This window comes from Asparagus officinalis, chromosome 4, assembly GCF_001876935.1.
Source record: "Asparagus officinalis chromosome 4, Aspof.V1, whole genome shotgun sequence".
Taxonomy (NCBI): domain Eukaryota; kingdom Viridiplantae; phylum Streptophyta; class Magnoliopsida; order Asparagales; family Asparagaceae; genus Asparagus; species Asparagus officinalis.
The window spans coordinates 23,018,355-23,032,394 of NC_033797.1; the positions used below are offsets into that span (position 1 = coordinate 23,018,355).

Sequence of the window (14,040 nt, forward strand, 5' to 3'; positions counted from 1 at the left end):
TTTAGACACTCCCTTGTTCCACAATGCAAGTAATTGAGTATGCAGTGCAATTTGGAACCATGTGCTGGGCGTTCAATGATTTGTTGATACTGTAAATTGTTTCACACGTTCTATTAGATCCTTGATTATATAGGAACACAGGATCTGTTATACCCATCGTCTATCCTTGAAAAAGATTTGATTTGTTTCACATATAAATTCAAGCCAACAACGAACTGTCTTGTACTGCAAAAATCATGCCAGTCAAACGATTCTGGAGTAACCCGACGTCGACGCCAATGAAGGTTTCTTGGACAGCAAACTGAAGTTCAAAGATGACTAACAATAAATTTATAATATAAAACAAAAGAAAAGAAAAAGAAAACAGCACCAGGACAAGATTTACAAAGTGTATCCCAAATACTTGTGCGCATACAAAATCTGCAGAGTAGATCCCGTTTGCAGTCAATTCGGTAACCAGAGACCAAACTACAGTGCTTGTACAAGAATACATACTAGGGCAACTACCATAAATAGGTTGATCAAATGATGAGCCATTATTTCCTGCTATGTTCCTCACAAAAGTTTCAGATTTAGGAGAGATCTCAAGGGCCGGTATCTATAACGGGATCAGCAGAAAACAAGGCTATAGGCCAAATTATACTCAATATGGCATCTTCCAGTTATGATGCGCAGGAACCTATTCTTGAGAACACAATAAAAACCACATAACTCGCAAAAATAGATCTTAGATACAACACTGAAAATTATCTCCATAACTTTAAATGTACACGTCCCTAATTTTTTTCCCGTTTCCAGTTTATATAAGATAATACAATCTAAACAATGAGATGTCTCTCAAATGCAAAATCATGAATGGCCTTAGATCTGATAATATGGTGGACAGCTACGGCAGCTGTTTCACTTCATATTCATGTGAAATTCTGATAGGAGTTTCCTCAGAAACTGGCCTCTCTTCAGACCACAACTCCAAGTTAACTGTTCCGGTGCCCCAGTGCACCAGACATTTGTTTACCTGACTCAAATCAAAACGATTAACCAAACTGAGACCTGCGCAACTGTCGATCAACATCCATTCCCCTGGAAATTCAGAAAAGGATAAGAGAAACTTAGGCATATGTCTGATTACAGAACTTCATGCATAATTGCATATAGTATTAAAAAATAAAAAAATAAAAAAATAAAAAAAAGGACAAGGGATGAATGAAGTTACCATTGGGCTGGAGAGTCCCCTCAAAAGTTTGTTCACCAGATTCTGGGCGGACTTCATGTTTTGAACCATTGATAGAAGTGAAAGTAACAAAAACTTCAGTTGGGTGAAGGAGAGTGAATGTTGGGTGTACTCGCAAGCAAACCAGTCTTTAAAAAAAAGAAAAAAGAAAAGAAAAGAAAAGAAAAAAGATCAGAAAGGAAAACTGTCATGCCCAGAACAAAACTATTTAAGATTCTGAAATATCCTCTCAGAAAAAAGATCAGAAAGGAAAACTGTCATGCCCAGAACAAAACTATTTAAGATTCTGAAATATCCTCTCATCTGCTTAAAGTCAAAAGGCAAATTTGTGCAAGAAACTTATTGAGGAACTAATATCATATACCTAATCATCTGCATGTTCATCATATTAGATGGAAGAAGGAATGATATGTAGAAGATTGATTACTAGAACATCATTACTTATTCAGATACATTAGCATTATCAACCAACCTTGAGTATCCTCCAGAACCAGCTCCCACGCTACGAGCTACAATGCTAGAATCCACTTTGAGGTTTCCCGGAGCATCTTTCTGAATTGATATCTGGCGTTGAAGAATCAATCCACCGCCTATATCCCCTTCTAATAAAAGCGATTCCTCCTCTCCCGACTGTTGAAGATCCCTCCTACAAATCCAGGGCATATATTTCATTTAACATACAGTCTTAACTAGAGTTGGAACCTTTGTCAAATCACAAGAGAAGTAAACATATTCATAAATATTGATCAAAAACTTATATATTCAATCTTTTCTCAGAATAGATTATTGATGTTGCTACTCACTTGATGCTTGAGGAAAAAAAATCACAAATACGATATCCTTACTCAAGAACTGCATATTGCTCAGAGCATCCAGCAGAACGGTATTCAGTACCACTATATTCTTCATAACCATCAATGTCTACTCTACTATGAAGCCACTGGCTCCCTGGAAAAACCATTACATAGGAGAGCCATAAGCTAAAGATAGTTTAAACTCCAAAGACATAAACTTTTGTATAAGAAACCTGCCAAATTGCACATTTTAACATCTACTTGTAAGGATAAGAACATGATTTCACAGAACTAAGATATCAGAAAGTACCCCGGCTTATGAATTAATTGAAGTGCGGCACTGAACGTTAACTATTATTGGTTTAATCCTGTTTTGTACTTGAATTTGTAGTACGTTTATTTTGTTCTAAATGCAAAGAGAGAACTTAAACAAAAGGTTAGAAACTTAGAAATAAGTTAGTCGTATGGAAATCCAAAAGTAAATGTAATAATCTTACCCTGCTATTTAAATGTAATAATCTTACCCTGCTATAGAGGTTATGTTTCCAAAAATATAATGCTTTTGTAGTTGAGAACATAAATTAGTAGGGGAAAACAAACATAGTTCTCTGCCTTCGGAGAAGTGTGTTTATGCAGTCAGATTATTTTAGAATTTGATCTAAGTGCTTCCATTTGTATGGTTCCAGACTCCAGAGTCAACGAAATCACCATGATTTTGAAGTAGAACTGTCCATAAATGATTCTATGTAGTTAAATTTCAGTAACTTTGCAAATTCCTTAACCATGGATATCATCCCTCGTATTGTAAAAACCCTGGTGGAGGTAGCTAGGACTTTTATATGTTACAATGAGATAATTTGTAGGGTTAGTTTACAGGATTCAAACTTGCAGATCATTTAAAGAGCCACTTAACCTCTAGTGGTCATGATTCTCGGACAAAATAGGGTAACAAACAAATACCAGCTTAAAGAAGAAAACTCTAAATAAACAAGACAAATGCTCTTCGGATCCATTCGGGAAAGCTGCAGTGTTATGCTGGACAGGGAAGTTTCTGAATCAAGTAAACACTATATGCACTATCATTGTAACTATTACAAGCTGAAATGAGGAACAGTGAAATTGTGAGCATAGATGTTACCAGAAGGTAGATGCGTCATAGAGATAATTCGGCCCCCAATCCAAGGCACCACTTTAAGAGCCCAATCACCACTCTTTAGATCAACAGGAGTTTTTGAGAGCTCAATTCCTTTTTGTCCTGGAAGTCGATCCACGTCTGGGATAGGTCTGGCCCTTTCTGCATATACCACATCCACTATATAAGTACAAAGAGCAGTATTTAAAATAATAATAATAAAAAATTCCACGTTGACAGCAAATGGGGTATGAATCAAATATGTAGGCACGGAAAGGTCCATAAGGCAAAATTAACTAAAAGGACTAACAGAGTCTTAAAAAAAGCACCATGATCCAGAGTTTACAAATATCTATCATGTAGAATGTTAAATTATATCATAAGGAAATTTATTTGATGAGGCTACAGATAAGGACAAAAGAGATGTATGTACAAAAAAGAAAGAAGAGTAATAAAATATTACCACAAATAAGCATCACTGTTAACCTTCCTAAAGACCGATTTCAATAATATAAACACTAATGACTTATTCAATAAAAAACATGCATATCTCTGGCTGTGAAAATTATTTAGATAAACATGCTTAAGTTTCAGAAAGAAGCACCAGATAATTATGATAGAATCATGGAGGACAAAATCCTACCTAAATGCACTGTGTACTGATTTTCACTCGCTAGTATCAAGTTAGATACTTCAGAGTTTGAAGGCACTGTAATTTGTATTTCCTCTCCATCAATACCCTTCCCATTAATCTTCATAGAGAAGAAAATATTAGAGACCGTTGAGATTTCAAGAATTGTTTTACCAATAATTAAAATATAGACACACCATAGCACCTCCACCTAGGAGAACATGCACATGTAGAACACGTTTTGGCCTCTTCCATGACCCTTCTGTTTTGGATACTTTAACTGTAATGATTGAAGATTGCAGTTCAGCGGTATAGTATGTCAAGAGAAAAACCCCGTGAACATACCCATAGCCATCACCGTCATCTTCAAATAAAACACCTTCCGCTTTACCTGGGAAACACAATTGCAGTAGTGTGGGTCTAATAGAAATAATGAAATATATGGTCTCAGAAAAACATCCGGCTATTGCAAAACACATTAGATATGCTTCTGAATCTCTGATACACAGTTACTGGATCAAAATGTTCAAATGATACTTTTCGTGGATAGACAAGGGGTCAGATGAGTTACCATTATCATCTAAAGCAATAAATAGTGACAAATCATCGTTAAGGTTCATTTCCCCAACATGATGAACAGGAAGTCCAACAGGAATTATTGATCCTCCTTGCAGATACAGAGTTGGCAAGTCCTGAAATGTTACAAAAAGTTTCAGCAGAGAATACAAAAAGCTATCAATAAATTAGTAATATGAACTGTGATGGACAATCTGTGCATGACCGGTGGACTTACCGGATGCGCATCACCAAAATCAAACCGCAACCAGGTTCCATTTGGTAAAATATGTGATACTTCATTTGATCCTTGATCGGGTGTTGTGCTGATCACATAACAAGATTACTAGGGCAAGTTCAAGTTCTTGGTAAGATTCATTAGGGAAGGTAAGAAAAGTAACAAGGTATGCTATCTTGAGACTTCTATCAAGGATTGTTAATATTGATGAAAGCTAGTTCTACAATAGTAAAAAAGCATGATGTTCTAGGGCAAGGGAAAAATTCTTCATAGTTCCGAATCCAACATAGTGCGCTAGAGTACCTTGAACAAACTAAAAGTGATCCCAGCAGAAAAGAGTTTTCAACTGTTCTCAAACTTGAATTGCGTGGATCTGCATAGAGCAGTAGAGCATCAGTATTTTGATCAAACAAAATGTATTAACCGGGTTAAAGAATAACAACTACCTGCAAAAAAAGATGGAACTGCAACAGGAGTGCCCTTCATATGCGCCATATAAAAAAGAGTATATATGTGAGGCATAAGCCGATAGCGCCTCATCAATGCAAGGCGGCATACTTCTTCACACTATAATATAAAGCAGTCTTAGAATTGAAAGCTGACTCTCTTGTTGAAAATAGAAGTTAATGCCAGGACGGCAATTGGCATAAAATATTACTTCACATTGCATATTTATATAGCTTGATATTATTCTAAAGGATAATTTAAAAAAATGACCTTTTTAAAACATAATTAGCAAAATCGACCGTTTTTCTAAATAATGAGCAAAATCGACCTCTTTTTGGCCACGTCATCAAGGCTAGCCACAAAAAGGTCAATTTTGAAAAAGATTATCTTTAAAATACACGGAACTACTAGTTCTGTGTAATTGGCAATTGCTAATTATAAAAGTGATTAAGCTCAGAATATATACGGGACTATTAGTCTCGTGTATTCATTCAAAAACCCCAAAATATGTTCTAAAAGAAAAAATTACCGTCACACCCATATTTTCACATCTCCCATCACTAGGCCCTACATATCCACATCAAAACCTACGGCCTTTAAATCCCCGTATCCTTCTCTCTTTGGAGTGAGCTTGAGAATTCTCTAGCTAAAGTTGATAAAATGAAACCCTAACCCTAGATCTTCGATCCATGGCGTCGATCGAAAGAGAAAAGCTCGTCAAGGCGTTCGTCATCGGCGACATTGTCCTCGCCTCCATCGTTGCCATGATCTCGTTAGGTTTTGCCCCAGCGATTCTTCCAATGATTTCCTTGTGATTTCGAAAGAAGCTGATTATGGTTTACATGGACAAGTGCTGCGACATGCTACGGGCATTGCAACGCGCTGCAACAAGCTAGGGCTCTCAGCGACGAGCTCGTCGTTGGTGTTGTTAGCAATGATAAGATTACGAGGAACAAAGGACCGCCGATGACTCCGCTTCGGGAGAGGTTCGATTCTTGAATTTCTTGATCCGCGGTTTCATATGATTTTGTTGGTTGTTTAATGGTCTTGATCATTCCTATTGAATCTTTAATTATTTTTTAAAACGTGGAAAGGATCAGAATATGATCGCTTTTGGATCTTGATATTGTTTGTTCTATTTTGGTAGTTTTCTTCTCAAATTAATGAATGGATGCAAGAGTAAGATTATGTTACAAAAATGGGGTTTTTGAATGAATACACCGGACTAATAGTCTCGTGTATATTCTGAGCTTAATCACTTTTATAATTAACAATTGCTAATTACAAGGGACTAGAAGTCTCGTGTATTTTGAAGATGATTTTTTTCCAAAATCAACATCTTTTTGGCCAGCCTTGATGTGGCCAAAAACAGGTCGATTTTGCTCATTATTTAGAAAACGATCGATTTTGCTAATTATGTTTTTAAAACGGTCTTTTTAAAAAAAATCTCCTATTCTAAATCAGGGTGATTGAACATTGTCCGATTTCTCTACTTGTTGATTGGAAGTTTCATGAGACGCAGCCCGTGGGCCAAAAACCTTTATTTAGATCCAAATTGGTTAATCGAGATCAGCAGAACATAAATTAATATCTTAAGAAGTTAGGTAACCGTCCTAGGCTGTGGCCTTCAGTAACTAGCCATTTCTCCTCAAAAGTGCACTATATAACAAAGACAATTGGTGGAAACACAATAGACAACATTCAAGAGGATCCTGGCCAACGAGTTGTTAGGGGCTTATTTTCCCATCATTAAGTGAACTACAACATCAGACAATGAAATTACCAGCAGATCTAGCCTCAAAACTAGTGACACTATCACCCATAGGATGCATTGTGTGGTTAGACATTTGGTGGAAACATAACAGCCAGTAGCCAGCAGGGTCTTAGAATACAAGGTGTTAGGGTCCTATTTGTCCATCAGACATTGAGTTAAGTACAACATCAGACAAAGTAACAGCAGACCTAGACTCAAAACTTGTCAAACCATCACCTATAATGTGGAAGTATATACTGTATTTACATGTATAATGAGTAAGAAGAACTACTTCTATTTGCAGTTGCTGTAGTGGTTCCCCTTACCTATATCAACTGGTGTTTTCAGTTTGAACCTTGTTTACTGCACCCTAAGCATTCTCATGAAGAGAATCAATTAGAGAAGTCCACTACAACTGTAAGTATTAAAGATTACTCAAGTTACAACAGGTGTCCTTAGTGAATCAATAGCATGTTCATACTTCATACTACTAAATCACCAAGCAGCATTCTTGAGATAGTTTTCTCATGAACCATGAACAGGATAGCATCTACGAAAATGCAAGGAAATTTTACTCGGATTACTACTAGACTGAGTGCAAGAAAGAATTTCAATAAAGTTTATTGGACCGACCACAATACTGTACCTTTCAACTAGGAAGACAAAGAACATAAACACGAACTATGAACACAAGGTAGACAGAGTCTTAAAAGCGGATAATGAAAATTGGTAACCCAATGTGACACAATGGAGTAACCACCAGCGAATACAGAAAACTTTCTTATAGGGGCAGATGACAAGTATCTATTTACCAAAAAATTAAAATATAATATTATAAAACAACATTTTTAATAAATGGGCTAAATTCCTAACTTAAATGGACTAAAATCCAAATGGGCTACATGTTTATAGAGGTTGGGGTGCAAATATTTTAAATTATGGGTAAATTGTAAGTTTGTAAGGTTTTACAATGTAATTTTTCATATTCCTAGGGGTGCAACTGCACCCCCCCCCCTATATATGGACGTAGCCTATCAGACATGCAAGGTACAAATGAGAACGTGAATGATTCCCTACTAAGAAACAAAGGAAGATCAAATTACTTGAGAAGTAATGGTATAACATTAAAAATTAAAAAGTGCTAATACTATCAGAAGTACTTCAAAGCTGTTCATTGTGTTCAACTCTTGCTACCAGTTTCACCACCCTTTCAGGCATCACTTTTGGAGACAAACACAACAGTGAAGACAATAATCAATAGAAGTTCTGCCACTAAATCCAACAGAAGCTTTTACCTTTATCAAGGGGCAGGAAAACAAACTGGCATTATCAATCTAGTAAAATATAATAAGCTTAAACTAAAACTAATGAAGATTAGCAATTTCACAAGAAAACAAGTGGTCTTCTGCCAAGTCATTTGAAATCATATAGTGCTTGTGTCAGATTTCACAAATGAAAGTATTTATATCAAATTGGATATGTTAAACTATAATAAGTTGTGGAAGCAATGGAAGCGATCAAAAAAAAAACACTATTAGTACAAATGTGAATGGTTAGTAGTTGTGACATAAGCAAATAAAAGATGAAAAAAAAGATCTACACGTGAAAGCTTAATTCCATAAAAGGGTTGGTGCTTTTAAATTTAAATTAGATTTTAGATATAACTTAGCACCTAGCTCAGAAGGTTATGTACTTCACTTACCTGGCAGTAACATCAAATATGCAATGCACTTAATTTCTTAGAAAGCATAAAGTGCTCGCATAACTCGATGAAAACAAGATAGAAATAAAATCTCTTTAGCAATTATTCATGTGATCCTTTTCTTCTTTCTAAATTGAAAACTTCAGCCTATCATTTATTACCATCTGATCTCTCCGGCTTGAATGAATATGTATGATATCAACAATTTTCATAGTTTCATTACTATAGTATAAAGTTTACAAATCAGGAGATGAGCTCTAAGCAGATACAATTCTTCACTGATGAGGACATACCTCTTCTCCAAATGACCATGGTTCATGATCGATAGTTCCAGCTTCAGAATGCCCACGGCAAAAAGGAAACATTGCACCTACTCCCATCCATCTTCCAAAAAGCTTTGGTGTTGCATTCCCAGCAAACCCACCAATATCTGGCCCTGATAGAGGTTGACCACTGAGACCCTGAATTGATAATATCAGAGTTAAATTACATATAGCCATCTAGTTTATGACGTTATAGCGATTCTATGATTCCATCAGCCTATCAGGTATAAGAATTTATCACTACACCCAAAATTAGATATTAAATGATAAATTAACTGTATCCAACATTTAGGTACACTTCAACATAAGTGGGATATGCTCAACTCATTTTACAAGCAAGGCATATTTCCAATTCAAAGTGATACGGATGTATGTTATACCTCATTATCTTACTATTAGAATTTATAACATGTTTATTTTTATGAGTGTATGTGTGTGCACACACAAACATATTCACCCTTTTGGAGGAATAGATGTGCATTCATGCACAATCTCCTTACAAACATGCATATTCTCATAAAATATGTCCTACTTTTAAGAAATTGCTTTGTCTCCATGACTTTGTTTTGTCAAGTCCATATCCCGTGTCCCTATTCATGTTTTTTAACGATTAACTTAATTTTCCATGACTTTGTTTTGTCAAGTCCATATCCCGTGTCCCTATTCATGTTTTTTAACGATTAACTTAATTCTCTTTGCAATTTTTTTCTTTATTTCATATCCCGTGTCCCTATTCATGTTTTTTAACGATTAACTTAATTCTCTTTGCAATTTTTTTCTTTATTTAGATAAAAAAATGAACTAAAGATAATATATAACCATATTCCTAAGTCAATAGAAAAATTTTCTATGTTTTCAACATGTTGCTAAACAGATGAAAAATATCTGAGACCCAAAAACGCTGTCTGACTTCACTTTTCATCTCTATTTTCTAGTGAAGCAGCAGTACTAAATACCCCAACAAGTTTTATGCAAATTCCATACTAGCATAGTATTGCATGCTCTAAAGTTGTTAAATGTTTTGCTGGTATTATATAGCATGATAGTTTAGTGTTAATTCATCAACTTACCAACTGAAGTACCATGGGTAAACTCATATGTAAGTGTTCCCAGGTTGATAGGTTGTCTCCGGACCATGTTGCAGCATAGCGCTGGCTTCCAATAGAACCAGCTCTTGTGAGAACAAAAGGCCGTTTTTCCTCACTAGACATTTTCATGCCTTCATAAGTCGATCTTGCCATCAGTAAGCCATAAACCTGGATGATGATGAATTTAGGAAGAAAAGTTCCAAATCTAAAATATAGAACAAAGAAATAAAATATTTTTACAAGTGTGTATTGCATATCCACTGTTTAATTAAAACCAACAAACTACAAAGTACATACTTATGTACACTATTTTTTGAAAATATTAAAGCGCATCTGTTGGAAATAAATACATTGTGATAGTGAGAATGATTTTGGCAGCCACCGAGTTCAGCATCTCCTCTGTGGATATTGCTCTCAGGCATTGTTTTCGTCACGGTCTGCATGGTCATGGTCTTGCTTTATTATCAGCAAGCGGTAACTATAGAAAGTAAAACATACTAAGTTGATATTCAAAAACTTACTTTGAAAACTGCAGGCTCATTCATATCATTCCATATTCCATCAACACCATTGGCAATGAAGTCCTTTACTAACTTTGCCCACCATGATCGTGTTTCTCCTCGTGTGAAATCAGGGAAAACACAAGGGCCTGGCCATACCTCCCCTAAAAGTAGCAACAAAAAATGAACAATGAAGTCTTAACTGTCTGTATCATTATAATTAAACATGGAAAACTTTACCAACGAAAGGGTTGCCCTCTGCATTTTTTATCCAGACATCATTATCAGATCCGCTATCATAAACAAAGTAACCTTCCTCATTTTTAATCCCTGGATCAAGCATCCAGATTGCTTTGAAACCAATGGCATGAAGGTCATTAACCATAGTTTGTGGATCAGAAAAGCGTTCCTACAATATTAGCCAAACAAGATTAGATGTGTTTCAGAAAATTCATGAATCCACTTATGCTGAGAATTGAACCTCTGAAGCTATGATATAACATGAGGTTCAATGAGAATTTTCCTTCAATTTTATAACAACATAAGACTATATTCCACAATAGCTGTATTGTATATGGCAATGTATACATCTTTCATGTTGCAGATAATTTGAGTAACTAGATGAAGATGCATGTGATTGTCTTGTCTCGTAATTGCTTCTTGAAGTCTGTTAGAGCAGAAATAATGTTTCCTCAGAAAATAAAACACTACATAAAAGCCGAGATTTCACGTTCAGAAAGAGGCCGTCAACCTGAAAAATATTATAGGGTAAATATACTTCTCTTAGCCCCACCAAAAACTCTCAGTTTTGATGAAATTGAAGAAACGGATTATTGGTAAGTGTAAACACAGAATATAAGCGTAGGGTGTAATGCCTTTCCCGCATTAACTATATCATTATCACTTTCAGTAGCTTATTTATTGGCCTCTGTTGCACATTTTCAAACCATCTTGGCGAATTCTCTCCCATAGGGCCTAAATATCAGACTAGATTTAATGAAATAACTCAGGGGAATATATTGTTATTAGAGAAAGGGTTAGTAGTTGTTCTGTTAGAAAAACAAATAATAACTAAGCCTAGCACCTTTTGATCAATTGTTTTCTTCCCAATTTCCAACCTGTCCAAGTAATAGGTACCAAACTATCAATTAATGATTCTTCCATTCAATAGAGATACAGTTTGTAGTTTGTCTGTCAGCAGATTATTGTTACATAGCAGATGCAGAACAAGCCTTATTCAGTTGAGATAATATGACTACTACACTTCAGAGGATAAGAAAAGAGATAATGTAAAAGAAAGACGGGAGTAGATTAAATACTTTGTCAAAGGTAAAACATCGAAATCCATCCATGTAGTCAATATCCATCCATATGACGTCACAAGGTATATCTTTCTCCCGGAATGTCCTAGCAATCTGTATTAAAACATAGTCAAGAAAACAAAGGGCGGTTGTAAATATGTAGTTCAATACCAGAATATACTATATAGATGTATAAAGACAAACTAGAACCTTTGTATTAGTGGCATGAAGAGAAGCCAAATAAAATCAACTTTATATATAGTTGTTAGTCGCAAAAAAAGTATGGTGGTGACTATTAGAAAGAAAAGGGTTAAAGCTCATTTATGTAGATCCAGGAAGAAAGCTACGAGGGCTGTACCTCAAGGACTTTAGCATCAGGCTCATAGCTCCATCGACATTGATGGTAACCCAGAGACCACTTTGGAGGCATAAATATAGTTCCTAATGAAAACAGTGGAAAATGTCAATTTGGGGTCAACATACTACTTTAAAAAGAGAGAACAAATATTACAGAATTTCATCTAAAAAACAATGAATAGGTGATTTGGTTCTATTCCAACCTCTTCAGAAACTAAAATGTTAGCATAACTCATTAGAGAGGGGCCTAATCGTACATCTTGTCGTGCTTCAGAAGGGAGAAAAACTTAAAGTAGAGTAGTAGTTGTTCTTCATAACAAGAGCCAAGAGGCATAGTGGAGGCTGTAGGCAATATAAAATGCATCTGTTGTAATATAAACTAGCGATATATGGCACAAGTTTATCTGTCATGCTCCACCTTGATAAGCGGGTTATAAAGTATCAACAGTTTAACGAGGCTACCGAATTGATAATAATCAATTGCCTCTTCCAAATTAATCATTCCTTAAAAAGCAATTAGAAACCCACACAATGACACAAGCAACCAGACACCTGATTGCATTAAATATTGCACTGGGGCAATATTAGTCTAGGGAGAACTCTGGCCTGAATCATAAAGGAACATCATCCTAGTAATGTCCATCTCATTTTACTCAGTTGAACTAGCAAACCATGGTACGGCTAGCCATACAGTTAGCATTGTAATTCTATTAACTGCTCTTAATCAATCATTTCTATTGGTATACGAATCATATCCAGTCAAGGATCAGTTTTTCTGTTTAGGATAAAATTTGTCTTTGAGCTATGAGGAATATGCACATGGCTACAAACAGAGACCAACTAAAATCACATAAAATTCAAACATATCAGGCTCAGAACATTAGCAACTACTGGTGGGGGGTAAAAACGGTTCTGCAATATAACCTATGGCATGAGAGAAGGAAACAAGGACTTCAGTAGGCGACGCAAATGGGCCAAATGTGATAACAGGGTAAACAGCTGCAGCCGAGAACTTTATAGTCGAACCTTCCCGTAGATCAATCTGTCAAAGCATAATTTGACACCACATCATCATCAGTTTCCCTCCCTATCAGCAGAAAGTGCAATAATGGAATAATATTGGACAGACCTCACAACGACGAGTTGTGTCAGCAAGAACCCCTAGTGCCCTTCCATCGGGAAGCAAAGCTAGAACCCAAGGATGTGACTGGTACAAGGAGGTTGTTTCTGGACCGTAACCCCACGCATCCGTGTTCCACGTAAAGATCTGAGATGACTTCATCAGGTGAGTATGCCTACAACAATGGGCTACCATAAGCAGTTGGCCAGATAATTTACCCGCTTCCCTGTCCGCTCGAGCTGTCCGCTCACTTCTCCAGTTCCATAAAATGAGGTTCCCGTAGGAAGCTTCCCGAGAGAAAAGAAGAGACACAAATCAACGAAATGCAGAAATCTTGAAATGTCTTTCTTCTAGAAATAACACCGTGCTTCACATCAGAAGTACTTGGATGTCAAAAGTATCAATCCTAAATTACTTCCAAGTCCTTGAAGCTAATCAAGCAGAAGGGAACTTAAATTTTTTTTTTCTACAACAGAAACAATTCCAACAATAAACTGCTTAATTTCTTCACTCAACCAATAGAAGATCGAACCTGAAGGGTAACAGCCTGCTGCTGCTTGCGATCGCAGATGAACTCACAAAAAATTTATGGATTTCAAATTCTATGTTGAAATCCATATCCATAAATTTTGGGATTTGAAACAAACACCCCCTAACTCAACCAATAGAAGATCGAACCTGAAGGGTAACAGCCTGCTGCTGCTTGCGATCGCAGATGAACTCAGGGACGAACTCAGGCACTTGGTAGGTCATGATCAGCGTCTCTCTGGCCTTTGGATCAGCAAAAGAGATGCTCGGAAACGCCTTTTCACGATCCTCAGGCGAGCAATCGAATCGGCAAACCCCTTCCTCAAGAATCGGCTGAAAC

The 14,040-nt window shown here is 36.3% G+C and overlaps 1 protein-coding gene across 2 annotated transcripts; it reads right to left on the minus strand.

The window, feature by feature from the left end:
* Positions 698 to 14,034, minus strand: LOC109836937 (alpha-glucosidase 2). Of its 2 annotated transcripts, XM_020404986.1 has the most exons (22): positions 13,851 to 14,034; positions 13,391 to 13,459; positions 13,182 to 13,319; positions 12,977 to 13,094; positions 12,054 to 12,136; positions 11,714 to 11,809; positions 10,635 to 10,803; positions 10,416 to 10,558; positions 10,245 to 10,331; positions 9,877 to 10,062; positions 8,777 to 8,944; positions 5,028 to 5,148; positions 4,885 to 4,954; positions 4,582 to 4,669; positions 4,360 to 4,480; positions 3,986 to 4,179; positions 3,801 to 3,909; positions 3,164 to 3,319; positions 2,077 to 2,179; positions 1,704 to 1,877; positions 1,214 to 1,359; positions 698 to 1,080 (listed from the first exon to the last, which is right to left on the minus strand). In XM_020404986.1, exons 1-22 carry the CDS (start codon positions 13,923 to 13,925, stop codon positions 887 to 889), a joined length of 2,808 nt encoding a protein of 935 aa, XP_020260575.1. In that variant the 5' UTR covers positions 13,926 to 14,034; the 3' UTR covers positions 698 to 886. The 2 variants fall into 2 exon arrangements, with proteins under 2 accessions (XP_020260575.1, XP_020260576.1); XM_020404987.1 differs by lacking the exons at positions 12,977 to 13,094; positions 13,182 to 13,319; positions 13,391 to 13,459 and having other exon boundaries at positions 13,851 to 13,987.

Bases quoted from the DNA above. Each gene is read 5' to 3' on its own strand.
- LOC109836937 (XM_020404986.1), bottom strand. From the start codon at position 13,925: ATGACCTACCAAGTGCCTGAGTTCGTCCCTGAGTTCATCTGCGATCGC. The intron at 13,320-13,390 runs GTAAATTATCTG...AAGTCATCTCAG, and splicing joins TCGAGCGGACAGGGAAGCGG to ATCTTTACGTGGAACACGGA. The intron at 4,481-4,581 runs GTAAGTCCACCG...GTAACATTTCAG, and splicing joins ATTTTGGTGATGCGCATCCG to GACTTGCCAACTCTGTATCT.